Consider the following 27,861-nt stretch of genomic DNA (forward strand, 5'->3'; position numbering starts at 1 on the left):
TTACAGACTCTATATGGACTACATACCAGGCAAAAACATGCTCTCTGGTGTAACAGTGGACTGTATGTATATCTACATACATACATAGATCTTGCAAAATTTGACAAGATTCTGGTACAATAGTGGCATAGCTGTTAAAGGTGCTTTTCTGTTGGATTTAAGGCCCACACCACAGAGCAAAACTCATATTTGGTGCTGTAAATCAGGACAAAACTGTGGCTGTGGAAGTCATAGTCCCCAGCTGCAAGGCCATGGTGGCTGTTCTGTTTATCAGATGTGACATGCCTGTCAAATAACCTCCCATGCATGTATATAACACACATACATTATTGCTGCTGTTAGCGCTGGCTGTCAGCACTGGGCAGGAAAACTTTTTTTTTTTTTGATTCTTTTTTTCGGAGCTGGGGACCGAACCCAGGGCCTTGTGCTTCCTAGGTAAGCGCTCTACCACTGAGCTAAATCCCCAGTCCAAAACTTTTTTTTTTTTTTTTTTTGGCAGTGGACAGTAATTACTGAAAAGACTCTTGGGTGGAGCTGCTCGAAAATTAGGCAGGAAACTACATCTTCTGTAATCATTGCCCATGCTGGGGCGAGCCTTTGGATGACGCAAATGTTTTTGAGTTATTTATTTTCGAGTCCTGTAAGTGACTCGAAAGTCATTGGCTCGCCATGATAAGCTTGGGTAAATTGCTTCTTTGGTTCATTGCCATTATTCTGCCTTGAGTGAATTATATTTGTTCTTGTCTCCCTCTGCTGATCCCATAAAAGAGGAAGGGCTCTGTGCACTGCCATGTTACTACCCTCTGGCACACAGTAGGGCTGTTTGCCTTTGTGTTGTTGTATTGAGATTAGAGTTCAAATAGTCCAAGCTGGACTTGAACTCTTCATCTTCCTGCCTCTAGTTCCCAAGTGCTGGATTACAGGACTGCATCATGGCCACACTGGGCTTCTTGTATACTTGCCGAATGGGGGTGTAACTGGCTGAGTGGCCAGTCTCTGGGGAGAGACACCGAGCTGACTCAGCAGGGACAGATGAAAGACACATGCTACATACAGCAGTGATAACGCTCAGATCCCTGGTCCCCGATCTGCAAGCCCAGCTGTGTCCCCATTTTATTTTCCCTTGATCCTGTGGGTCATTCCAGGATCGCTCTGGCACTGGTCTCTCTCTTTGCCAGGGTGATCAAATCAGGTTTTCGTGAGGTGCCACTCAAAGTCCTAATACAAATTTCCTTAACTTTGCTTACTGGACACACTTGGGGCAAAAGTCAGAAGGAGGATCCTGACTACAAAGGTCAAGCCATCAGACAGACTGCCCTGCCCCCTCTTGTCTAAGGCAAGACTTTGTCCTTTAAGTAGAGAAACACCGGGTTCCTACCCAGCACTAACTTGTGGGATAACTCTGGGCAGCCTGTGTCTGCCTGGAACACAGCCTTGTCACCTGTTGGGAAGGACTGTGCTGGGTCACCAAGGTTCCCTCCATGTTTAACAGTGAGTGGGAAAGTTTTGTCCACTCCAGGGTTGGGAGACAAGGCTTTATTTTGTGGTGAAGGGTCATAGGCCTTAGGCGTGGTGGGACTATTACCATGTTGCATTCTGAGACCACGGGGTCCCCTGAGAGGCAGGCTGCACAATATTTAGGCTCCTAAGCAGGCAGCTGGTTGCCAGGGGAGTTTGGTATACTGGGAAGGAGGGGGAGGGTTGTGGGTGAGGGTTGGAGAGAACCTGTTACCTCACTCAGACTGTGAATGGCCTGTCCTTGGTTGTCCCTCAGTCTGAGGCATGTTGAAATTTGAGAAATGGCACTCACTTCTGCAGCCAGATAAGGGACATTTTCTGAAGATCCAGGAAAAACAGGGCCTAGGGAACCCTGCAGGGGAGGCCTTGGGGTTTCAGGGCGTCTCTCTGCTTATAGACCCTCTCCCTGGTAACCTGAGGGCTGGCAGGCACTGAATAGTCGACCATACCATTCAAATTTCCAAGGGGGATGATGGGAGCCCCAGGCCAAGAGGCAGTTAAACCCACTCCTGCTCTGACCAGTGTTTCCCCACATAAGAGGGTTCCAAGGAGACAGGCTGGAGTGAGCCAGGCCAACACCTCCCTCTCTTTCTTCCTGGTCAGTTGCTACCTCTATGCTCCCAGTTGTCCCCTCCCCCAAGCAGGCCAGGGCTCTCCCAACAAAACCAGGCCCAGGAGGAAAAGCAGGGGGAGGCCAGTCTGCTGCAGCCTCTACAGCATAACATAGGGAGGGCCACAGACCACTCGCTTGGATCTCCTGGGACAGCTGAGAGACCTGACCACTGAGGATACAGACCTCCGAGGGTAGGCCTTGCCTCCGAGGGTAGGTCAGTGCTGAGAAGGCCAATGTAAGAAGTCGGGGAGACCCGTATTGGAAACTTGGGAGGTCATGAAGGTGTGCTCAGGTTTAGGGAGTCCTTTTGTTACTCTGGGAACAGAAATAAGGCCCAGTAAAGGGGAACGGCTAAGCCAAGGCCACACTTTCTCTGTGAGACTCCAAGGAAGTAAGGATGTCTTAGTTTGTAGAGAGATGCCTTCAGAGGAGGGCTCCAGTAGGAAGGGGGCTCCTTGCTTGGGCTTCAGGAGAACTCACTCTGGAACCAGCCATTCTTGCTGACTGGCAGCCAGGAATTGGGTAGGCAGCTGGGTTTGCCTCAAGCTCTCCAGTGTCACAGACTGCCACTAGAGTGTCTCAGGTCTCTGTGCAGAAGTGGCCCTGGGACCTGTAGCCTCACAGCTTCTCTGGGTTCTGAGCTAGTAGGATGCAGGCCTTAGCCAGGACTACCCAAGTGTTGAGAGCCAAGAGGGCAGCTACTTTCTCTCTACCGGGGATGACAGTGGGTATACCCATCCCTGCTCCAGCTCAGATGCCAGGAAGGGCTGATCCATGGATGCCGTCTGCTCAGAGCGTTTTCCAGGCTCAAGGCCTGGAGGGTGGAGGCCCTCAGCAGTCAGACAAGCATCAGAATTTCCAGCCTGGAGCAGCTGCAAGGCCTGGGAGGGGTTGGGACATGGGCTGGGTGGCAGGTGGGTGGACAGCACTGGATGCCCTCAGTCAGCTGTGCCCAGGAGCCAGGACTTAGGTCCCGGAGTTGCTGGTGAGTGCCCAGGTGGGACAAGGGTTCCCGTGGCTAATGGGGCTGGGTGGCCATGCTCCCTGATTTCCCCTAGCTGCAGGCAGGGCCTTGTTGGGACAGAGCCTCTCCCATGACCTGGCTTTGTTGCTAGAACCTGAGGGAGATACAAGTAAGCTGGGAAAGTGGAAGCTGTTCTCCTGCCTCAGGTCCAGTATTTGAAAATTCATTTCAAAATTTTTGGAAACAAGTTTATCTGGCATTTTGTAATACCTGCTTCTTCTCTGTGCTTCAGACAATGAAACTTGCTTGCCTCCTTGCCTCAGTGAAGAAGCTTGAAGGATCTGGACAAAACTTCTACTCCCCAAGGGCTATCAGCCTAGGCTGTGGGGGAGCCAGGGCCCTCTCGGAGCTGCCCATCATGCACTAACCACACAGGGGCTTGGCTACTAGCTGTCCGGTTTGGCTTGGTCCTCTCTCTCCAAGGACCATCTGCAGCACTCCCCATGCAGGATGGGTTCTCTGCAGGGGTAGTGGAAATGTCCAGCAGGCAAACAATGTTATAGGACAGGCTTCTGCTTTGCTTCTGTCAACTCCTTATGGGTTTTATTCCCAGGTGTCTGAGTCACTCCCTGGGCTCAGAGAGGGTTGAAGTCTGGAAGGGGGCAGGTGGGGCCAGGAGTCAGGACACCTGGTCTTGTCCTTCGCTAGTCCGTGTGGCTTGGGTTTGGTCTCTTGTGCTGGTTCTCTGTTTCCCTGGGGACAGGCTAGACTGCATCAGGAAGGAGCAACAGAAGTACCCTTGGAGTCAGGCAGGTGAAATAGGTTATGTGGTAGACCTGGGGAAGTGTGGCCAGCAGGGGTCAGTGCCCTGTGTAAAGGGGATATCAGAGAAGTCAATAATTGAAACTGACATGCCAAGATATCTGGAAGTCTGTCAGTCTGTCTGTCTGTAAGTCTGTCCACTGGTCCATCTATCCATCTATATCCACCTAACTCTGAGTCTCATGTAGTATCCACCCCCCCACCACACCCATCCATCCATCCATCCATCCATCCATCCATCCATCCATCCATCCATCCATCCATCCATCCGAGTCTCACGTAGCTCAGCCTGGTCTCAAATGCCTTGCATTCCTATTCTGTCCTGCCCCCGAGTGCTGAGATTGCCAGCAGGCACCACTACACATGGTTCAGAAATCTCATTTTGACCTTAGGCTACTGCTGGGGGCCCTGCCAGCCGCCCACCATAGCATCTCACACTCTGACTTGTGCCTGATTCATTTAGTGGCTTTCTGACTCTTACGGCTTTTAGGTTTTAGGACTGGATGGCAAATGCTGAGAACTGATTATAAAATGCCAGAAAGCTTTCTATGTCCCGTGTTCTTCACAGTGGAGGGGGATAGCAGAGAGAAGCCTCAGGTACAGACCCATCTCTGTCACTAATCAGATGTATACGATGCCTCACTATGCTAACCTGTGACGCGCTATCAAGGGAGCTTGACTAACGGCTCAGCCCCCATTGGCTTGCTCCAAGTGAGTCTCACTTGTCCCTGTCTGGGATGCAGCTGCTCTGATTCTCTGTCCTGCCCCTGTAGGCACCATGAACACAGAGGGCTCCAGCCTCCCCATCTCGCCAACATTCCTCACGACTCCTGCTACTTCTGGGACTTACTCCCAGGCTGCCGACCCTGTACCGATTCTCCTTGCCCTGGCCTGCATTTTTCTACTACTGGCCTCTTGCCTGCTGTTCATGATGCTGTGCAAGCCAACTGCCCTGGACCCCGGCCGCCAAGGGGCCCGAGAATGCATGCCACATCACCCAGTGAGCCCCAGTGAACCCAGACTCCGGCTCTGGAAGCGCCTGGGCTCGCTGAGACGCTCTCTGCACAGCTTCCGACGAGGCAGGCCTACTATCCAGCAGTGTCCTCTGCCAGGCCTTGAGGATCACCGAGGTGACTATGACTGGACTGAAGCCACCAAGATGTGACACGGTGCCCATCCACACACAGGCTCACCCAAGACTATCCTGCCTCTGATGGAACCTGGCACCACAGGCCACAGGGCAGTGGTACAGATACTCTGGACTCCTCTGGGCTCCTGAGGCACCCTAGTATTTCCCTTTGTGTCTCCCAGGAGACTCGAAGGCCCCTGCTTCTGCTTGTTAACAGACCTTTGAATCAAAAGATGAATACCCAAAGGTCTCTAGACATGTGCTCTGGGGCTCTGAGGTATAACTTAAGGGTCCTAGAGCACCCATTTTGGAAGCTAGGTATCTACTAATCCTAGGAATAGCACCCTTTGGCCCGCCAGAAGCCTTGTTCATTTCTGAAGGTCCAGCTTAAACCAGCTGCTAAAACATCCAGATATCTCAACTAAGTGGGATGCTGGCATCCCTGCATCTGGGCTAGCAGGGAAAGGGACCCAGGCATTTCTTCTTGACCTTTCTGTCCGTGCTTGTGGGTCTTGTTCATTGCCAGCTAGGGCACTGGTAAAGGTCAAATCATGAGCACCCTTTAGTGGAACTTGTCAGGACAGCTTGGGAAGACCTGAGGATGGATCAAGATGCTTCCTGTACGCCAAGTGTGGAAGTTCGCACTTGTAATCCCAGCATGCAACGGGCCGAGGTAGGAGGATTGTCTGAGGCAGCCTGAGCTGAACATGGGATCACAATTCAAATAAAATCACAACAAATCAGACAAACAAAAAACCAGGCTGTGTTGTCCAAGGCTAGGTGGAGGATGTATCACTGCTCTAGGAGGCCACAGTCAGCGGCAGAGGCAATGCCACCTGGACTCAGAGGATGTATGGCAGTGGTAGCATGTCTCTCTGGGAAAGAGGTGGCCTCCTCTCTGATAGCTTGGACCAGACCTCCCAGGACAGCTGGAGGATCAAGGCTGGATGGCACTAGCTGTGCTCTCTGTGCTGTGGCAAGGACTTCATTGAGCGACAGGCTAAAGCAGACTCACTCCAGTGGGCTGCTGGGAATCCCTTCTCTCTCTCACCCTCTCCGGCCAAGGCCGGCATCTTAGGCTTGAAGATGGGACAGAGGGAACCTGAGGTGCTTAGCTCCTGTCTCAGAGTCAAATGATCCAGGAGCCCATCACAGAGTTGCCTGCCCCACCCATAGTAAAGCCACCCAAGTCTTCCCGAGGACTAATCTCTGGTTTTGCTGTTACCTGATCCAGAGCCTTAACTGTCTCCCGTGTCCACGGATATACCCACTCCGTGGTGTGCAGCAGGATCTGGCACTAGCTGTAATTTATATTTTGAGCCTCATCCTGACCAGACACCAGGCAAATGAATGATTCTGTCCTGTCCTCCCCGTTCATGGTTTATGCTTTACTGGTACGAAGCCTTCTTTGTTTTCCAATAGAACTGCCCTCCCTCCTGGGTTGCTCTTGTGTCTCCTCTGTATCGGGGAGGCCAGCAGCAGGCACGGTCTTGTCTGTTCTTTCCTATAACCCTGAGAGCACAGGGAGCCAGATCTTGTCCCAGCACTCACTGTACCCCACTCACTGAGGCAGCAGGTATCGGGTGTGAACTTGACCCACACTGATTTCCCAGTGTCCCCTGTGGCAGCCCTAAAGGAAGGTGGCTCTCCAAGCACGCTATGCAGGTAGGGTCACTGTGCCTTGTTCCTGCATCCTTGTGACCTCAGAGAGGGAGGGGGCATTTTTTCAGAGCACCTATACGGCCTGGGAGAAAGTGTCCTGAGACTCTGAACGTCTGAGAAGTGAGGAGAGTAGGGAAGCCTCATGTCACCCAGGGACTCCAGGATATGGACCCAAATGCATAGAAAGCAGCATTTCAGGGCCGGGAAGAAAACCAGCTTCTTCCCCGAACCATCTTTGAACAACTTTGCTCCAACTCCCTGAAACATTTTAGGCTAAATGTAGCAATGAGGCTCACTCATGACCTGCTATGATGCCCTTATTTTGGGTGGTCTATGGTTTCTGGGGGTGCCTATCCGTGAGCTGAGGGGGGCAGGTAGTAAGCAAGAATGGGGCCCTACTGCCCCATGGTGGTGGTGGGGGCTCTAACTCTTTCATAGCTAAGGTCAGAGGAAGGGACCCATTTCCTCCCTCCCTCTGCACACAGCTGCTGGACTCGTGCATGCCTCTGGCCTTCCTGGACTCTAGTCTGCTTTCTGAGCCTCTCCTGACAATTCACAGTGCCTCACACAGGGAGGCAGACGCACTCTCCTTCCTACTCTTCCTTCTCTTTCCCCTCCTGAGCTAGGAAACAGACCACAGTGGCAGGCCCAACTTTGCTGAGTTCACTCACCCTTGGAGTGAGTCGAAACATTGAAGCTGGTGAAAAAGGCCATTCATTCCCTGTCTTCCTGCCTAGCAACTGAGAGCCCCCCTCCGAGAGAGAGAGAGAGAGAGAGAGAGAGAGAGAGAGAGAGAGAGAGAGTGCTTTGTTTTTGTTTTCAGGGTCCTCCTCCCTCTGGGCCTTTTAGCCAAGGAGCCCTTTCTTCTGCCTGCTTTCTTCCAAGAGGGAAGCCTAGCCAAGAAGCCGTGAAAGCCGCTCTGTTCTGGCCTTGCTGAGCCCTGGCTCTCCCTCTCCTTGATTCCTTTCCAGGAAAGACTTACTTCTCTCTCCCCACTGCTTTGAAAGGCTCTGGAGGAGAGCAAGGTGAGCCAGGGCTCTGTCCTCAGCTAACACAGACTGGGGCCCACTCTTTCCAAAAGGGAGAAAGGGTCATTTTTCTTGATGCGCAAGCCACTTCCAGCCCGCCTTGGACCCCTGCTGCCCCCACCACTTATGTCGTGAAGCTACTGAGCCAGTGCCCTCAGGGGTGAGCGGAGCCCTGTCTGGTGCTAGCCTGCCACCTACCTGCACAATGCTGTGGCCCTCGGGGATGTCTTCTGGGACACTGGCCTCATAGCTGCTTTGCAGGAAGATGGGCCGGTTGTCGTTCACATCCAGAACTGTGACAAACACGGTGGCCGTACCTGTGCGCCGCTTGCCTACAGGGCCATTGTCTGTGGGAGGTGAGGGAGAACAGGCATTAGAAGCTATGTCCTCCAGGCCATCAGTCAGAGTTACACTGTCCTACACCAGCCTCAAGGGATGGCGGCTCACCGCCCTTCGAGATCAACACTAACGATACCCCAGGGCTGACATCATGCCACCTCCTGGCAGTGACTTATCTGGTTCATTCAGCCCTCACAACAACCTAGGGAACCAGGCAGGATTCTCCTTCCCAACACACAGCTGAGCTAACCAAGGCCCTAAAGAAGGCGGGGTGAGCGGTTGAATCTTCAGAGCTTATGCGCACGATTCATTTCATAAAAGGGGCTTTGGAGACACAATTAAGTCGAAGATCTTGAAGGGAGGTCAGCCCTCCTACCCATTTAACCAGTGATTAAGTGACTTAGAAGAAGACACTGTACTCGGATCACAGCGTGTGCCTCATGGGAGGCTAAGGCAGGAGGATTATTAGGAACCAGTTATCTGAGTGCCGTCTGTCTCAAAAAACCACCACCACTGAAGAGAAGGTCAGGTGAGGTGGGGCCGTTCTTCCCCGAGGCTGTGGAGGAAATGGCTCTGCTAATACCTAGAACCAGAGGTGCCACATCTGTGCTTTTTTATGCCATACCCCTCAAAGGCAGTGACTTCTGCAGAGCAGGACAGAGCCAGGCGGGCACGGCTGAGCTGGGAGGGGCAGTTGGTATCTCTGGTTCTAGAGAAGGTCCTTTAATGCCACCAAAGTTGCCTTAATTTGTCCCAGCGAGCCCAGGACCCACACAGGTGATGAGATACGACATAGCCTGCTGTCAGAGCCAGGATGCTGGGAGAGTTGAAGGACACAGGTAAGGCACCTGGGTCAGCCACCTCAAGGGCAGGTGTTTGCTGCTCCAGTCACAAGTGATGGACCAAATGTGGGCCCAGGGACACCTCGTGTCTCATTTCTCAAGAGACTGAACATCTGAATTTCAGAATTATGGTTTTAAAAACTGTTCCTCACTAAGTACTATACTGTTCCTTATTAAGCACTGGGCTGGGGTTCAGCATGCCTCCAGGACGGACTTGGCCTCCCAAGGCATGCTGGGGCTCTGCGGAGCCAGCCCGGGTGGACACGGGAACCACAGCCCCACCTGGGCAAGCTTCTAAAGTCCTCCCCAGAAGATGACACTCTTGCTCACTTTTGTGTGTCCCAGCCCTGGACACTCCCAGGGAGGAGAGGGGCAGTTGGGTTAGCTGGGAACCAATAGTGACTTGGTTTTTATTCCCAGTTGAGCATAATTTGGGGTGCAGATCACTCACCCCAGAGTAGCCCGTTTCCTAGGCTCCTCTCTGTAGTGGTTTGAATAGGTTTGGCCACCAAAGATCCATACATTTCGATGCTTGGTCATAGGGAGTGACACTATTAGGAGGTGTGGCCTTACTGCAGTAGGCGTGGCCTTGTTGGAGGAAATGCAGAACTAGACAGGTAGGCTTTGAGGTACTCAAGCTATGCCCAGTGCATGGAATCCTGTCTCCTCCTGGCTGTCTTCAGATCAAGAAGTACAACTCCTGGCTTCTCCAGCACCAAGTCTGCCTGGATGTTGCCATGTTTCCCACCATGGTGTTCATGGACTGAACCTCTGAAACTATAAGCCAGCCCCAATTAAATGTTTGCCTTTATGAGAGTTGCTTTGGTCATGGTGTCTCTTCACAGCAATAAAACCCTAACTAAGATATTCCCTCTCACCCAAGGGCCCTGCCTCAGCTGAGCTGGGAGACCTTCAAAAAGGATGAGACCAAAGCTGGCTCTAGCTGGGTGATGGCTCCCCAAAGGCAGTGCCTTCCCAGCCTGCACTCAGGATGGCAGAGAACTTAGCAGGACAGAGCCAGCCAGGCATGGCTGAGCTGGGAGGGGATGGATGGGTATCATAGCTCATTCCTGCTTACCCACCAATCACCACAAACACCTGAGAGAGGGCTCCTGGGAGGAGGAGGAGCCACTGGGGGGTGGGAGTACTAACCTCACAACACCATTCTTCCCTCGAGAGAAGCATTCCAGGGACTTCCTACTCCTTGGAAGCTTTAGACTAAGCTTAGACCAAGCTTTAAGATTCAAATCTCCACGTCCTTTCTTATTTGACTCTAGCTTGTGCTTCTAGAGCTATACCTTAGGCTAGTGGCCAGTGTTACTAGGAAATACACACACACACACACACACACACACACACACACACACACACACACACACCACGCATACCTTTCTTGCCTGCCCATCAGCACATCCTGCCCTTTCCTGGAAAGACCACACCCAACCTCTGCCCCCATGCTGAGGCTTAGAATTTCCAGTCGGTGGGATACTGTCTTAGTCAGAGTCTCCATTGGTGTGAATAGACACCATGACCATGGTAACTCTTGTAAGGACAACATTTAATTGGGGCTGGCTTACAGGTTCAGAGGTTCAGTCCATTATCATCAAGGCAGGAGTATGGCAGCATCCAGGCAGATGTAGGGCTGAAGAAGGAGCTGAGAGTTCTACGTCTTCATCCAAAGGCAGACAGGAGAAGACTGGCTTCCAGGCAGCTAGGATGAGGGTCTTAAAGCCCATGCCCACAGTGACACGCTCCCTCCAACAAGGCCACACGTCCTGATAGTGCCCCTTTCTGGGCCAAGCATAATCAAACCACCGCAGTACCCTCATCCTCACTCCATCACCCTCCCAGTAGCTCTAGAGATGAACGACTTACAGACACACCTGAGCACACCTCACTTCCCTCGCCATGATGAAGTGCAGAGGCACTAACATAGGCCAGACAGAACTGACCACAGCTTGTTTAAGGGCTTCCACCAGTGAGGCTGGAGAAGAGGGCCGGCTGGGGCTGCCTTCTCTATTGCTACACTTGAACCTGGGAGGATGCTGAACTGAGGTGGCTGTAAAGAATGGCCACCATGGTCCAGGGAATGATACAATCAATGCCCAGGGACAGAGCAACCAAAAGCAGGAAGACAAAAGTCCAACAGTGTCCCCCAGCCCTGACCATCACTGCCCATTTATTTTAATTTTTGATGTTTTAATAAAGAGTCTCATGTAGCCCAGGCTGGACGCAAGTTCACTGCGAGGTTGGGAATGGTTTGGAGTCTTGGTCCTTCTTCCGTCCCTATTTCCCGTGTTAGGACCTTCGCAGTTGGAGCATGGGAGAGTAGCCACCCACCCCACAGTGCCCCACAGTATTGTGGGCCTCTCTTCACTAGCCTCAGGGCAGAGGTTTGGCTCTGAGCCTGGCTCCCCAGTGTGAACTCTGCCGGAACAGCCATGCAGGCAGTGCGGAGGGCAGCTAGTACCTACCGATAGCCTCCAGCACCAGTGTGTACGCAGCTGTGGTCTCACGGTCCAGGCCGACCACGGTTCTCACCACGGCATCACGGTAGCCCACACTAAACTTCCCGTCCACATTTCCCGCTGCAGGCAGAAGGGAAAGGAAGACTTAGGTTGTTCGGCAAAGCTCTACAAAGAGATGCAGCGTGCCTCTCCTCCTAATTGGGAACCTGCATAGGAGCCCTCAGAGGATGCTCTCACAGGTGGAGGGTGCAGCCTGTATGAGCACCTACTGTGTACCAGACACTCTAACTATGGACCAGTTCATTTAAGTTCCGTTTGATCTGAGGTTCTGTGCCCTGTCCCGGGCTCCTCCTGTATGTTGACTCTGGAGCATGGGTCCTGCCCGAATTGCCCCAGCATCTCCTTCAGAGGAGGCTGGGCAGCTGACTCAGTTAAGGGACTTTTTACATTTGGCTAAGGACTGACAGGGGTAGAGGGTGTGACTTTTCCAGGACCCTCATCTTTGGGGATAGCGAGGGGCTACAGCTCTCTGGGCGGGAATTCATGGAGGACTGGAATGGAATAGAGTTGCATGTAGACAGGAGACAAGAGAGCTTGATGTCCCTGGATGGCAGTCCCCTTGGATGGAACCAGGGAAGGTATGGAGACCAGTGAGGGAGAGCAAGCTGCATACAGCACTCTAGACAGCAGGGGGAGCCACTGTACTGTGCTTGGAACAGTTGAGTCAAAGCAACTGGTTAGTTACAGAGACTGACAAATCTAGAAGGGCTTAAGGCAGGTGAGCAGGAAATTTTCAGGTGCTCTTTCCATGGTTTGCCCCTGAGGGAAAGACCTAGAAGACAACTTCCAGGCCCTCACAGTCTAGTGTATCTTCTGCAAGAGACAGAGTCCAGCTCTACACGGGGCAGAGAGGAAATAAAGACAATTAAGTGTTATCGGCTGAAGGCTGATGTGACGTGGGTGTCTCACCAACTGTGGCTTCCTGGGTTGGTCTTTGGGTTAGGAGGTGGGCGTGAAGAGGAAAGGAGGGGTAGCCTGGGAAGGAGAGCCTGAGGGCTGAAAAGCCACTGTGGCCAATGGAGCCATCAATGACGTGTGAGCCTGAATCCCTTGCTGCTGGGGAGGCGTCAGGGAGGTGCATGTGTGTACAGGTATGCATGCGTACATATAGTATACATGCGACAGGGCTCCAGACGGCTGATAGGCAGAAAGAAGGTGGTTATGGGAGGGTGGAGGGATGTGTGTCTGTCAGGGATAGTGGGATAGAGGGATAGTGCCTGTCAGGTGGGTCAGGCATTTCCACAGCGGTATCTACCACCGTGACTGGTTCCCTTTCTGCAGAGAGACTGGACGGGGCCTTGTCAGCTTTAGTTACAACTCTATTGAACCTGTTCTGCCCAAACCAATCCACTTAGGGGTTTGCAACCTCTGCCTCTCAACCAATAGGAGTTTTCCTGAGTCCCAAAGGAAGGGGTGAAGCCACATTCCTACAGTGACTGCTTTCTGAAGTGGGGTGAAGGGACACCCCAGTCAGCACTCTGTCCCCTCTGTCTACCCCCAGTACACCTTCAGTCTCGAAGCTCCCTGGGAACCAGGAGCAAGCCCTCGGGGAGGTAAGGAGGCAGAGGCCGATGTCCTCTTCCGTGCTTCTGTCTCTGCCCTGTCCAGGTCCCTGTCGGGTAGCAGGGCAGGCGGTACCTGTGATGAAGTAGCTGAGTTCCGCATTGAGACCGACGTCATTGTCTGTGCAGTTCAGCCAGACCACACGGAACTCACGGGGAACATCCTCAGACACAGACACGTTGTACACGGCAGGGAAGAAGGTGGGCGTCTCATCGTTCACATCCAACACTGAAAGACAAAGGGACATGCTGGCCTAGGTCCTGCTACTGCTGTAGACGACCGGGGCCATGCTGCAAGGGTTTCCAAGGGGGTCGTGGGCTCTGGGTGGCCTATGTGTCAGTGCTGCCCTGTTACAAATCCAGCAGACCCGGATGGTGGCTGAGCCATCCAGGTTCAAGCCGACCAGAGCTAGCACTCCCCAACTATCCTTCACTGTCTCATGTAAAGAAGCACAGAGCATCCTCACCCCAAGCATCCACTTAACCAAAACGGTAGCAAAAAGAATGACAATGACAATGACACTGTGGTTTTCTCACAGTCCACAGCCACGCCCCTCCTCCCAGCAGCATTCTGAGGTGGGCATTACCAGTCACACTGTCGGTGGGAGGAGAGAAGCCCAGATCAGTTGAATGGCTCATCTGTAGACACACAGTGATGCAGTGGGGGCAGGGGGTCGTGGATTTAGGGAGCTCTATCACAGTTTGCGAGAGGGATCGCGGGGATCTGAGGAAGCTACCTCCGAAATTTATCCTTCTGAAAAATTAATTTCCATTAAATATTTGTGTGTCTCGCCTTTCACAGCAGGCTCCTCTCCCTTGGGCATACAGGGCTTAGGGTAACCCTTACAAGTGAGATGGCCTCTCTGCGCTCTGCGGTGTCACTGGGAGAGGTGACTAGCCATTGCTACCATCTATGGTTTTTGCTGAGCTTGGAAGAGGAGGCACACCTCTGACTGATTATTTGGTGAAGAAGTGGGTCCCCAAACTTGTTCCTGGCATCTACAAGGGAGTCTTGTATCCATAGGAGAGAGGACAGCTGAGTTGGTTCTGAGACCTTCGCTATCCCAGGTTACAACTGAGGAGGGCCAGGCTGTGTGTCTGTCAGGCTCACCTTGCGCCTGTTCGTCCTCAGGCTCATTCCTGCCTCCAGCTATACACTGTCAATCTCTCCGTCTTTCTCAGAGCTAAAACCTTTACAGGTAGGAAACTGTATTTCATCATACAGGGTGGGCACAATGGCATTTGGCCCCAACGGGTGATGAGTCTGGGAGTGGGTGCTCCTAGCTACCTTCTTCCTATCACAGCCACACCTTTCTGTGAGAAGCCCCAGGGTTCCACACCCATCGAGCAGTCTTACTTACATCTAAGAAAGCCCCACCTTTCCTAAAATGGCAGTCCTGCTTAGAACCCTGGGGTCCCAGTGGCAGCTTTCACCCTCTTTGTGGCTCCTGCGATGGGAGATTAGGAGGGGTCAGAGCCTCGGTGGGGGCTCTGGGCTCCAAAGCAGTGTGGAAAGTGCGGAAAGCATTTTGAACACACTAGGGACAGTCAGGACAGGACTGTTGGCTTCCTACTGGTGAGGGAGCTCAATGGCCAGTGTATGGCTGGTCAGTGAAGGTCCTACCCCAGACCCAGTTCCTAGCAGGAGTCACCCCTCACCGCGGATGGTGAGGGTGCTGGTGGAGCTCTTGGTAGGTGTGCCCGCATCGCTGGCCACCACCCGCAGCTGGTACTCGGCGATGCGCTCCCGGTCCAACTCGGCTGTGGTCGTGACCACACCACTGGTGCTGTTGATGACAAAGTCCATGCGGGGCATGCCCACTTGCATGCGATAGGACACCAGTCCATTCAGGCCCTCATCCAGATCGATGGCCACCACCTGGGGAAAAGCAGAGGCTGCATGAGGGGGTGGATGTCAGGATGGGCACTTCTTTCCTGGGAGTGACCTCTCCCTTCCTGCTAACCAGAGCTTGTTGCATTGGACACACCTGCTGCTCCCCTGTGAGCCCCAGGCCTGGCCACTGTTCCCAGGGCAGCCTCCACTCAGCAGGGTGTCAGAGCTGGAAGCTTCTCAGATATCTCCAATCCAAATGGACTGAGTGAGACCAGGGTGAGAAGGACTTACTAGGACCAAGTCCAGGCCCCCGCGTTTGCCCTTCAGTTCCTGGTATCCTTTTAGAAAGCTCTTATAGCTTCCAGTAGGCCCTAGGTTCCTATATTTTGCTGTGGCCGCAATCTCCAGCTCTTAGGATGCTGGCTGGGAGTACCACTCAGCCTAAAGTCCCTTTCATCTCCTGGGCCGTGGCTTTGCAGCCTGCAGAAACCAACTCTCCTCTCTGCTTTATGAAATAAAATAGAGACATATGCAAAAAGATATCCGTGCTATTCTTTAATGCCACATGAAGATTTATTTCCTTTGGGATAAAGACAGATAAAGCTCCTCCCCGGGACCCACAATTCCAGCCCTGGTCAGAAGCTCCCCAGCACAGGACCCAGTATACGGGGAGTTTCACAGGCTCACACACCTGAGAACTTGGAGAAAGGTGCACGGCCACAGCAAGGACAAGAGTGTTGTGGTTTAAGCAAGGCTTTCACCATTGGAAGACAATGACCTGATTTAAGTGCAGAGATCGGACACGCTTTCTCCATGCTTCTCAGAGGCCTTCCAGGGCTGCAGCTCAGCACTTTGGCTTAATTTGCACCCTAATCCCCGAAGACAGTTCTTAGATGTGTCCCCCAGAGATCTCTCTTGGTTGAAGTTCTGGATGGGGCTTGGGGGCAGGGAGCTGAAGTTGGAAACTTCCTGTTTCGTATTCCCAGTTCTTGTAGCCCTTCCTTGCAGTACTGAGCGACTTCTGTAAACTCTGCCCCAGGCCTCTCTTTCCCTCCTGTCTCTGAGGTCCCCAGAGATAGGTTATCCTCTCGCCCACAGCCTTTGGGAATTTCTCCATGGTCGAGGTAGAGGCTCCACCTGCTGGGGGCTCAGGAGAATGTCCCCAATTTTCAGGGGTCAACCTTACAGAAAAGAAGCAGGCTCAGTTGGGGGGGGGTGTGAGGGTGGTGGGTGGTGGTGGTGGGGTGGGGTGGTGGGTGGTGGTGGCGCCAAGGTCACGCACTCTGGCGTCCTGAGAAACAGCCCTGTATTCTTGGAGCAGGGACAAGTGATCCCACTGTCTCACGTAAAAAGCAAGCCACGCACAGCAAACTCCACAGCGACCGCGTGCTCCCTGCTGTCATCTGGCTCTGTGTCCTCAGCACAGCCAGGCAGCCATTATGGCTAGTGCCAGTTCTCAAGTGAGGAAGCCGAGGCTCAGAGAGGTTAAAGAGTGCACTCTGGATCACACAGCAAGAGTGACAGAATTGGGATGTACATGCATATTGGTTGGATTCCAATGCTTCTCTTTTGAGGTGGTGGGGATTGGAATTCAGGGCCTTTGTCAAGCAAGAAAAATAATTTTTGCAATGCTCTCTCACCTGGCTGCACCCCAGCTCAAAAAGCCACAATCTCAACCTTGAGAGTCTCCCAGAGTTCTTAAGATGCTCCTGGCAGGACATTACATTCTCCAAATCAGCACCTTCAGGCCTCCCACTACAGAAGGGTGATGGGCAGAGAGAGAGAGGCCCTGCCTCTTCTGGGCAATGGGGGAGTTTGGAAGTCTCTTCAAAGCTTTCTTCTGAATGGGAAGGGTCTCATTTCTGTGCACAGTTGCTTGAGGGCTCACAGGAATAAATGGGGTTCTTATCTTGGGGTGCTTAGTCACAGGTGTCTGACGTTTTGTTCTAAAATCATCTACAGCTTCCAGGTTTGGTGGCTTGGGCCTAAGAGGATGGGGGAACTTCCTGAGTCAGCTTCCCGGAATTCTGTACTGTTTCTATTCTTTGCCTTGGCCTCCATATTTCCAAATCTGCCAGTTTTTCCAGACTTGGCTCAAGGCTCTGTCCCTAGGGGCCTCCCAGACTTCCTCAGCCACTGCGACTCTCTCAGCACCCAGGCTACTTGGCTTACACACTGTGGAGGTCTTGACTGGCATCCCTAGTGTGGGACCCTGAAAGGCAGCCTGGTTCCCAGTTGAGGAGGCTTGAACCCCAGTGACCCTGAAGGGACGGTAGGTGCTTCGCCCGACTCCCAGGAAACCAGGCCGGTCACTAGTCACAGTCCTGCATAGATTTGTGGCCATCGGTCACGTAAGGGCAATGCCCCACAGGTAGAGGACCTGACCACAGGTCATGTAGGCTCAAGACAGATCTCCATTATAATGAGGTACCCAAAAGCTTGGAGGCTTAGCCAATCACCTTTTCTTCCCAGACACTCCTGCACACAAATTTAATCTCAGGCCCACTCTGAGCAGTGGGTATGGTTTCATCACTTTCCGTCATGACAATAAACGTCTTGAAACCATAGACTTTCTTTTCATCAGGATCCACTGTGGAGAGCCACAGAGAGGGCCTTGGCCTACAGAGCTGAAGAAAGTCTCCCTGTCCTCCCTGTCACCACCACCAAGCCTGCTGCCATCCAGACGAAGTCTCTCCTCCATGGGACCAGCCAGAGTTCCCCCTTTCCCCCTTGGCCCTAGGCTAGATGCAGCCCTTGGGCCCCCATCCCGTTCTCAGCTCTTCCAAGGCATCCAGCAGTGCCTGAATGCCCAAGAGCCTGAGAACCAGATGGCCGGGGCCTCCTTGCAGGCCTGGGGACTCTGAAGCAGCTCCGGCTGTCCCATGCTCAGACTGTGCTTCTCCGCCCTGGAGCAGTGTCCCACGGCTTCCCACATCCCGATACCCTGGCAGCAGTGTGGAGTAAGCGTGGCCAACTTCCCGCATCCTGCCTCCCAAGTGGCCCAAGCCCTGTGGCGGAGCGGACGCAGGACCCCACAATAACCCTACAACTGGCGCCAGTTATAACCTACACCCTAGCCCTCATGAAAATGCTTAGTATGAAGCACACGGCGACCCCTGTGGTCCACAGGGAGCCACACTTACTTGGTAGACAGAGACCCCTGCAGGGGTGCCCTCAAGAACCTCAGCCACAAAAGGCAGGTTCTGGAAGGTGGGGTCGTTGTCATTGAGATCCAAGAGGTTCACAAAGACTGTGGCACTGCTGGTGGCCTTCAGGGGGGGTCTACCACCTGATAGGACAAGGAAGAAGGGGGCGGAGACGGGAGAATACGTGTAAGAGAAAAACGTTGGAGAAAGGGAAGCATATACCAACCCCCATCCCACTCCCCTGGTGTCCTGCGAGGAGCCATGGGTCTCTTCCCAGTTTCCCCCCTTCCATTGGATGCCCTGGGGGCGGTCACATTTGGGACATAGACACCAATCTATTCTTATATAAGGCAGCCCTCCTAAGTGGGCTCCGGGACCCTAAGGACCACCCATGGGGGCATCCCCAAAGGTCGAGAGCCTCTGCCTATGTGGGAGCCCAGGGATGGGGTGCAGGAGTCCGTACAGTCCGTGACAGAGACAATGATCTTGCGCATGAGCTCCGCCTCCACGGGGTCAGGGTTCTCTCGGTCCAGCATGACGTGGGTGGTGCGGATCTTGCCTGTGGTGCTGTTCAGACTATAGAACTTGTTGGGGGGCTGGATGCTGTACACCAGGGTGCCATTCTCCCCCAGATCTGGGTCCACAGCTACCACCTGCCCAGGAAAGAACAGACCTCTTCCTGAGTTACGTCACAGTCCCTGGCCCGGACCTGAGTGCAGGCACAGGCATCGGGGGCTCTCACGCCCAGTGAGGGCTCTGTTAGGACCAGGAAGTGGGGGGTCACGAAACCAGTACTAAAGTCTGGGTCCTCCAGCATCTTCACTGATCAGTCGACTACAGGGAAGTCCCTTATTCAAGTGTGGCTGCCCCATGTAAAACAGTGGGATGGGCAGGCATAAGGAGGGTGGCTAGGGATGGGGTTCACTTGGTAGAGCCCCTGCCTAGCATGCATGCAGCCCTGGGCGCCATCCTCAGTGCCATATAAACTGATGGTCCAAGCTGACCTCTTAGGACTTGGGTGAGAAGAAGGGGATCAGAAGTTCTAGGCTTGGGGGCCGGGAAGGATGGGGGTCCTGCCCCTCTACTGAGCTTTGGGGAGCCCTGGGTTGTGGACTCTGAACAGTTATCAGAAGGCCTTTTATTTCTCCCTCTGACAGCTCCGATGGTTGAAGATTTGAAAAGCTACCGTGGCTCTGTGATGCCAAGGCCTAGGCAAGGAGTCATTAGCTGGGATCCACTTTGGGGTGAAAGCAGGGCTCAGAGATGTATAGGTCAGGCTCAAGGTCACACAGCACCAGCCTCACGCTGATCCGTTCCCTCTCTGGTAGTCTTCCAGAGGGAGACAACAGTGGTTCTCACCCCTCAATCCATCCTCTCTCTGTGTTACAGAACCATGACGACATCACAGGTAGATGGGATTGTGGTAAGGGGTGCGGGTGGCGGGAGGGGGGGTTGGGGGGACCGTGGCTGCAGTCTCAGGGGCTGCATCAGGACAATGTCATTAACTTCATGATACGGGGCAATGACAGCCAGGGTTGGTCAGCGCCTTCGTCTCACTTGGTATGAGCTTTTATGCTCTTGCAGCAGAATTTGTCCCTGTTCTGGCTTAATCCCCAGCTGAGGTGTCTCCAGGGTCACTAGACCAGAACAGATAGATATATGACATGTGGCCAGGGGCTCTACTTGTCACCATCTCTGAGCTCTGGGGGGCAGGGAGAGAGGCTTACAGGGCATGTCCCTCGCCAGTGAGGACATCTCATTCCAGACTCCCTTTATCCTACACTCTCCCTAGTCTCGTATCTGAGGGGTGCAGAGGGGTCCCCACCTTCCAGGCCTTGATTCCTTCACTGTATTGTGACCATATTGTCTCTGGCCTCTGATGCCCACCCCCGCCCCATTTTATAACAGAGACCATTCATGTCAGGCACAATTAAAGCCAGGCTGCATTGTGTCACTGAGGGACAGAGGAAATAAGTGTTCCCTGAGTTTCCGTGCATTTCAACTGTTACAGAAGGGACATAACTCTTCATCCCTGTACTTCTGGCTGGGAAAACCAAGACTTGGAGCCCAAACAACCTAGGTCGGGTCAGCACGTGTTGTCAGTTTCACAGTGAGAGAAACACTACTGCAGAGGATGCCCAGAGAGCTGCCCCATACTCTAGCTGTGAGTGGCCTTTGGTCATAGGGCAGGAAGGGGCCTGGGAGAAGACAGAGGCTGAGACCCTGCCTGGAGGCTCCTTCTGAGCAAGTCTGTGGACTCACATTCTCCCCTCCTCTGTTTCCCATTTCACACTAGTCGTTTTTCTCCTGCCTGATGGGGGATAATTCTCTCCCTCTCCCTCTTCTTTATTTTGCTGGAGGGCGTTGAAAGGCTCTAAATCAATGCCCATCAGCAGGTCCTTGAAGGAGCCCACAGGAAGCAGGGAGAGCTGGGCCCACATTCATTGCAGGAAGAGAATGACGAGAGAGACATCTACCCTGCAGTGCACGCCCATCAGGTAGAAACCTTTGGATCCCACGTATCCGGCACACTGAGGCTGGGGGACGCATGTGCTCTGCCAGCTCAGAGGGCACTGAATGAAGGGACACACAAGAACAGGCTCATCTGCCAAAGACTGGGAAAATCCTGGGTTTCCATCACTTTGGGCTTCTGGAGTCATGGCTGTTGCTTAAGTTAGAGTGGTCCCTGGGCCACCAACAGATTCTCCAGCTGTGGAGGAGCCAGTGTAGACACGGCTGGAGGCTGAGTGGAGATGAGGCAAAGTTTACCAACCCAGCAGCTGAACATAGCCTTAAACAGCAAGCATTGGAGATACACTGCTTAGCTAGGGTGTGCCTGGCTATGTCTCCAAAGTGAACCAAGCAGGCAGGCAGGCAGGCAGACAGACAGACAGACAGACAGACAGACAGACAGCTGCCAGGTCGTGGTACTTTCTGCATTTGACTAATCAAAATCCAACACAGGGGATTGGAGCGATGGCCCGGTGGGCAAAGCAGTTGCCACTCAAGCCCAGTGACCCAAGTTCAAATCCTCAGAACGTGGCAGACCCGCAGGGCACGATGCAGAGACAGAAGGACCCCTAAAATCTCTTGGGCCAGATAAAACTGGAGAATGGGGTGATGAACAACAGGAGACCCCAATTCAAGTAAGGTAGAGTACAAGGTTTGACAGCTGAGGGGATCATATATCACACACATGCACAACACAACATATACATCTACCCACAAGATCTGACCACAGCAAGTTAACATAGAGAGGGTCAGTAACTTCCCTAAGGCCACAGAGCTGACAACTGGAGTCACTGGAGTTAGAGCCCAGCTCCTTTGGTACCAGAGGCTACCCATTTACCCACTAAGCTAGCCTCTTTCTTATATGTAGATAACAGATAAGCCTGGACTGTGGGATTTCTCAGGAGACAATCTGGAGGGGGAGGGGACAGTGAGCCACTCAGAGGTGGTATTTTAATTTGGGATAGAGAGAGGGAGTGGATATGGCAGAGGAAACAGAGCCTTGTGGAGGATGTGTAAGGCTCAGTCAGGAAGAGGTGAATGTGCAGGCAATAGAAAGGTCAATGTGTTGTGTGTGTGCATGCACATATATATATGTGTATATATGTCCTGTGCATGATGGTGTAGGATGGATGTGTATGTAGATGTGTTTTTGTTAACACATGTGTGAGCACATGTATGTGTATGTGTGTGGTAGGTGTGGGGAGGTAGGTCAAGGCCAGCCCCAACCAATATGACATTGAAGTGTCATGAGCAGATGCTCTCACCACCGAGCTATCTCTCCACCCTGGCTTTTACACTGATGGGAGCCAGTGGTGAGTCTGGGCAGAGCATGACATGAGAGCCCTCTGGAGGCAGAGCCTCCACACAAAGCCCTAGCACAAAGCCTGTGGTGGCTGAAGGGTCCTCCATCACTTGGGTCTCAATTTCCTTTGGGAGCAATTTTCCAGAAACAATGACAGGTGGGTGGTTCGGAGGTAGGAATTTCATAACCATTCTCGAGTGGGTTCCCAACGGAGTTGGGAACTCTGAGATTATTTTGAGCTTGTACCAGGGTGCCCACAAGGTGGCAGCAGAGAGTATCGGGTGGGACCCAGAGCCTCAGAGGCCCCTGCGAGAACCCCGTCTAGAGATCTCTAACTGTGGTCCCCAGCTTTGAAAACCCATGCATCCTAGATCACCCCTCTGCCTTGCTGCCTGGGCGTCTCTGGAAGGAGACAGGATGAACAGCTGAGGACCTCTCAGATCTTGAACACTTGGAAGCACTGGATGACCACTCCCCCTTTCCCTCTCTGTCCTTCCTTCCAGGTTTCTACTCTCTCCATCTGTCCAGATAGACCCTGTCACTTTTAGGATCTCACTAGTGAGAAGTGAGGACTCCAAGGTCACAGGGTGTGGGCAGGACATGTTCTCAGAGCCTAATGCAAAGCTACTGAGCCTGTGCCTGTCTGCACGGTTCTCCAGTCCTTCAGGGCCTGGGCCTGAGTTCAAGGCCCGGCACTACCTCCCATGGGTTCCAGGGGCCTTGAGCTCTAAGCCCTGTTGTCAGGGTAGAGCATCCTGGGAATGAGATCTCACGAGGCATTCTTGGGGCAGCGTAGGACAGAGCAGGCATTCAGTCAACAGGACTATTGAGAGATGTCAGAGCTCATGTTCGTCACAGAACGGCTGGGTGGCAGTTGGCCAGACATTTGAGGATAAGCCTTCCGTGATGAGGTAAATGGAGTTCAAAGGCTAGGGGAGGAAAGGCTTACATATGTGAATCCGAGAGTTGGGTAGAGTGAGTGGGACACAGGCCTTGTCTATCTTTGGCTGCCCTTGCAAGCCTTTTTCCAATCTGGGGTCCAATATCTCAGGCTGTGTTTCCATCCCCCGCTTTAAGTTATATCCTGAACACAGCAGCTACACACAGGACACAGGGTGGACCCTAGGGTGAGCTTCAACCCCATGCTGAGGTTGCCCTGGGGGCTGACCTGGGACAGAACTAACAGGCCAATGGCTGCAGTGCCTCCGTGGTAAAGGACACGGGCCACCTTGGGATGAAACACCAATCCCAGGAGTCTCTGTGGCAGGCCAGGGGGTCATGGTGGGAATTCTCCACCGTAGCAAGGTTGCCTGGCAGCTGCTGTGTCTCTACTTACCGTGGTCACATCAGAGTCTGGAGGCGTCATCTCCACCAGGTTGATGTAGTAGGGAGCATCCTTCCAGGTGGGGTGGTTGTCATTGATGTCTAGGAGGGTGACATTCACCTGTGGACCACAAGGGGTGCTGTGGCCATGACGGCCAACAAGGGCAGGGACAGCAGGGTCAGGGCACCCAGGGGTCTCCATTCCAATAGCTCTCTCTGCTGATCTGCTTAGGAGAACCAAGGTTGTCAGGGACAAGGAGGGGCTAGGTCCTTGCCAAAGGAGGGCGGGTAGGTGCTATCCCAGGAGGAGGCAGAGAACGGACGAGGTATTTGAAATCCTTGTGATCCAGGCTTCTCTCAGCTACTTCGTCTGGGTCTGGGGATTTGAAGGTGACCCCCTCCCCCAGTCAGGGACCTGAGAGGATCCTTTGAGCTTCTCAGCCTCAGGCACAAATGAAGTGATTTTTCTGCTGCCTCCGGGTTGACCATTTACAGGGCTGAGCTGTGATTCTGATTAGCAGGGCCAGCTTCTACAGAGGTGCTCATGGGGGTTGGGGGCAGGGGCATTATGTAACAGTTCCAGCCAGGTGAAGCCAACCCCAGCCCAGTTCCTCTGGCCTGGCAAGAATGGGGCAGCTTCCCAGGGTGAGGACCATGGAGCAAGGTGAAGCACAGGCCTCCAGAGGAAGTCCAAGGCAGCAGCATGGGGAAGGGGGACTGGATGGGGCTGGAGCAACAGGTCACCTTACTGTGGTTGTTCCTGTCTCAGGGTCCCTTTGTGCTCCTCACTGTCCCTGTTCTTCCTTTTGCCACCAGGACCACTTGGGACCCCTAAGCTATTCTCTCCTCCTCGATGCTCCTTTGTGACGAGGTGGCCTTGATGGGCTCCTGGGCCTTCCCTCCCCAAAGGCAGGGACACTCAGCACTACAGGTGTTTACAGATGGGGTAGTGGCCAGTCCCCAGGAGACCCAGAAGGGCCCTGATTCTTGCACTCTTGGCCACCACACACACTCACAGATACCTCTGGCTTAGATGCGACAATATTTTCTGACTTTATAAGCTCAGTCTAGTTACTTCAGAACTCTGTGCCTCAGGTCCCATACCTGCCCAAAAGGAACTATGACAGGACAGTTTCACAGCAGGACTACTGTGTGGGGTCATTTAGTTAATGTCATGGAAAGCCTCAGAATAGCCCCAGGCTCTATCTAGGCATTGTGGCTTCTGCTTAGATGTTCTGGAGAGCACGAGAGGATTCTGGGACTCCTGTCCTCTGCTGTGTACTACTCCTCTGGGCCTTTGGAGTGTTGTGAAAGATTTATTCTATTGTGCCCTCCTGGGTGTCCTATGTCCTAGATGCAAGGCCTTGCTTTCCCATGGCTGCTCTCTGCAGATGCTACCCCACAGTGTCTCATCCTGGTTCAGAACAAGGCACCCAGAGGCTTGAAGGTGAGCAGGGAGGAGGAACCTTGTCATCGGGGAGGAGGCGCCTTGTCAGCAGGGAGGAGGGACCTTGTCAGCAGGGAGGAGGGAGCTGGTTAGCAAGGAGGAGGGAGCTAGTCAACAGGGAGGAGGGAACTGGTCATCAGGGAGGAGGGACCTGGTCATCAGGGAGGAGGAACTGGGTCAGCAGGGTAGGGATGTACTCACTGTGGCAATGCCAGTTTTCTGGTTGTGGCCCACACCCCCATCCACAGCACGCACAATGAGTATGTATTCAGCTTTGGTCTCTCGGTCCAGCAGAGACGTGGTGGTGATTTCTCCTATTGGACAGAGAGGTGGATGAGCGGGTGGGGGTGGGGTGCAGGGAGAAGGAAGTAGATGTAGAGATACTTGGGAGCTATGGTTGGGCAGTCACGGCAGCCATGGCCTCTGCAACTGCACTGGGCCCATCTGTGTGCTTGGGGCAGGGGCTGGCAGAATAGGAGGGCCATCAACACCACACACACTCACAGATACCTCTGGCTTAGATGTGACAATATTTTCTGACTTTATAAGCTCAATCTAGTTACTTCAGAGCTCTGTGCCTCAGGTCCCATACCTGCCCAAAAGGAACTATGACAGGACAGTTTCACAGCAGGACTATTGTGTGGGGTCATGGAAAGCCTCAGAATAGCCCCATGCTCTATCTAGGCATACAGTCACTGGGAGTACAGTCCCCAGTGATAGGAGGGGGATGGTTCAGGCTGGAATTCACACATGCTTTAGCTTGTGGCTCAGGCCTGGGCATGCAAGCCCACAGTGTGTGAGCCTACAGTATGTGAGCCTACAGTGTGTGAGCCTACAATGTGTGAGTCTACAGTGTGCAAACCTACAGCGTGTGAGCCTACAGTGTATAAGGCTACAGTGTGTAAGCCTAAAGTGTGCAAACCTACAGTGTGTGAGCCTACAGTATGTGAGCCTACAGTGTGTGAGCCTACAGTGTATGAGCCAACAGTGTGTGAGCCTATAGTGTGCAAACCTACAGCATGTGAGCCTACAGTGTGTAAGCCTACAGTGTGTAAGTCTACAGTGTGTGAGCCTACAGTATGTGAGCCTACAGTATGTGAGCCTACAGTGTGTGAGCCTACAGTGTATGAGCCAACAGTGTGTGAGCCTACAGTGTGCAAACCTACAGCGTGTGAGTCTACAGTGTGTAAGCCTACAGTGTGTAAGTCTACAGTGTGTGAGCCTACAGTGTGTGAGCCTATAGTGTGTGAGCCTACAGTGTGTGAGCCTATAGTGTGTGAGTCTACAGTGTGCAAACCTACAGTGTGTGAGCCTACAGTGTTTGAGCCTACAGTGTGTAAGCCTAAAGTGTGCAAGTCTACAGTGTGTGAGCCTACTGTGTACAAGCTACAGTGTGAGAGTCTACAGAGTTCTGAATTAACAGTCATAATATCACTTTCCCAGTTTCCCATCATTGGTGTAATATACCAGCAGAATTTTTTTTAGTGTGCAAACAGTTATTAACAGACACGTTTAAAATAAACCACAATTTCTGTCAGCTGTTTTCAGCTGTCTTAAGCATCACTGGAACATCGTGGTCACTTTGGTAGTCCTTCAGTTGCTTCTTGGTACATATGTGCACATGTATGTGTTGTCATGTGTGTGGATGCCAATTGACCACCGTGAGTGTTGCATCTCACTGGGACATGGGACTAAGTGCTTAGACTAGGTTGGGTGGCTGGTGATAGTCAAGAGTCCATCCATCTGTCTGTCTCCCCAGCACTGGAGGACAAGCAAGTGCCACTGGGCCTGACATTTTTATGCAAGTTCTGGGAATTGAACTCAGGCTTGGCACGACAAGCACTTTACTAACAGAGCCATCTGTCTCCGAGCCCACTTGGTAATCCTGTACCTGTGAGTGTTTGACAAACAGTTCCCCAAAGAGAACAAAAGCCTTTTGCTGATTTCTGTGGTATGAAGACTCCCACCAGGATCAAATCAAGTCTCTGACACATACAAGGCTTTGACCACGGTGTTCCCAGAACAGCTGTAGGCCAGCAGAGCTGGGCACATCACTATGGCCAGGACAAGCCCCAGCCCATGGTTACCAGGGAGGGCATCTACTTGGAGAACAAAGACCCAAATGTGAATCCTGACTTTCCCAGGATGGGGGTCCGTGGAAGGAGGCTGAAACTCTTTGAGCCTTGGTTTTCTCACTTCCAGTGGAGCTGTTACAAAAATAAAGGGCGGGGCCAGGGGACACAGGTTCAGTCCCAGGACTGTGTTAAAGCATGGCAAGGCAGAGTGTATTGGAACCCCAAAGCTGAGGGGAAGGAAGAGACAGGAGGATTCCTGGAGCTCATTGGTGAACCAGGTCCCCCAGGTTTAGTGAGAGACTGTCTCAAAAACTAACATGGACAGTGAGTGACTCCTGACAGCCTCCAGTCTTCATGTACTGAAACACACACACACACACACATACACACGCATGCACACATTCACATACATACACATATGTGCACGCACATGCACACAACACACATGCAAACACACATGTGCGTGTGCATACATACACACACATGCTCACAAACACACATGTATGCACACATGTGCATACATACACATGCACACACATACACACATGCACACACATGCACACACATGTGCACACAATGAGCACACATACATGTGCATGCACACACAATGAAGAAACTATAGGTGAAACTCTCACCTTTCAGAAACTGATTATTTTCTTTCAGTAGATTGAAAGAGTTCCCCAAGGCAAGCAGGGATGTATGTGGTACCCAGTTTATTTTATTTTATTTTATTTTATTTTATTTATTTTTTGTTCCTATTGTCTGAGGTGTGTGATATGAGGCAAGTTACTAACAGCTCTGTGCTACCACGGGCATTGAGACAGCTGGTTCCCTGAGTCCCCTTACATTCACATTTCTCTCCCTGACACAGCCACCTGCCTTGGGTTGAACAGGAGACAGAGTTGGGGGACAAGGCAATGAAGGTGACAGAGCCAGGGACCATGGGCTGACTAAGGTCTGCCCAGGAGCCATGCTCCTTGCTGGGTAGTATCAATTAATGAATTGCTAGGGCTAGGAAAATTAATCTGTAAGAAGTTTTGAACGGGAACTTGTATTCATGATAGATGGCTTTTCCCATCTGGGAAATTAGAATCAATTAAGGCCACCTCTGTGTAGCAGGCCTGGCTAATGTGACCAAGGACCTCAGAGGAAGATGTTCCCACCTTTGGGTTGAGGACATGTTAAGGTAGCAGAAAAGCATCTTTATTGAAGGCC

The 27,861-nt window shown here is 52.7% G+C and overlaps 2 protein-coding genes across 24 annotated transcripts in view; one reads left to right on the forward strand and one right to left on the reverse strand.

The window, feature by feature from the left end:
• The window catches only part of Cdh23 (cadherin-related 23), a 382,501-nt gene that overhangs the window by 91,195 nt on the left and 263,445 nt on the right, over positions 1 to 27,861 (reverse strand). For 15 of the 16 annotated variants that reach the window (XM_063278917.1, XM_063278916.1, XM_063278914.1 and 12 more), the window contains 8 exons: positions 24,773 to 24,885; positions 23,138 to 23,245; positions 18,451 to 18,640; positions 17,985 to 18,130; positions 14,667 to 14,886; positions 13,084 to 13,236; positions 11,392 to 11,505; positions 7,935 to 8,083 (listed from right to left, as the gene is read on the reverse strand). In XM_063278917.1, the coding sequence (XP_063134987.1) occupies positions 7,935 to 8,083; positions 11,392 to 11,505; positions 13,084 to 13,236; positions 14,667 to 14,886; positions 17,985 to 18,130; positions 18,451 to 18,640; positions 23,138 to 23,245; positions 24,773 to 24,885 (1,193 nt within the window). Of the gene's footprint in view, positions 1 to 170; positions 3,964 to 7,934; positions 8,084 to 11,391; positions 11,506 to 13,083; positions 13,237 to 14,666; positions 14,887 to 17,984; positions 18,131 to 18,450; positions 18,641 to 23,137; positions 23,246 to 24,772; positions 24,886 to 27,861 lie in introns of those variants that run through there. The other variant, XM_039098377.2, reaches the window with a different exon arrangement.
• Positions 2,201 to 5,802, forward strand: C20h10orf105 (similar to human chromosome 10 open reading frame 105). Of its 8 annotated transcripts, none has more exons than XM_039099366.2 (3): positions 2,201 to 2,322; positions 4,408 to 4,514; positions 4,691 to 5,802. In XM_039099366.2, the coding sequence occupies exon 3, from the start codon at positions 4,696 to 4,698 to the stop codon at positions 5,080 to 5,082; it is 387 nt and encodes a 128-aa protein (XP_038955294.1). In that variant the 5' UTR covers positions 2,201 to 2,322; positions 4,408 to 4,514; positions 4,691 to 4,695; the 3' UTR covers positions 5,083 to 5,802. The 8 variants fall into 8 exon arrangements, with proteins under 8 accessions (XP_038955294.1, XP_038955291.1, XP_006256500.1 ...); XM_039099364.2 differs by lacking the exon at positions 2,201 to 2,322 and adding an exon at positions 3,918 to 4,044; XM_039099363.2 differs by having other exon boundaries at positions 4,408 to 5,802.

Source organism: Rattus norvegicus, chromosome 20 (assembly GCF_036323735.1).
Source record: "Rattus norvegicus strain BN/NHsdMcwi chromosome 20, GRCr8, whole genome shotgun sequence".
In the NCBI taxonomy this organism is placed as follows: domain Eukaryota; kingdom Metazoa; phylum Chordata; class Mammalia; order Rodentia; family Muridae; genus Rattus; species Rattus norvegicus.

Excerpts from the sequence above, each read along its gene's own strand:
- C20h10orf105 (XM_008772956.4), top strand. The coding sequence starts at position 2,906 with ATGGATGCCGTCTGCTCAGAGCGTTTTCCAGGCTCAAGGCCTGGAGGG. Across the intron at positions 3,117-4,690 it reads CTTAGGTCCCGGAGTTGCTG|GCACCATGAACACAGAGGGC; the intron begins GTGAGTGCCCAG and ends CTGCCCCTGTAG.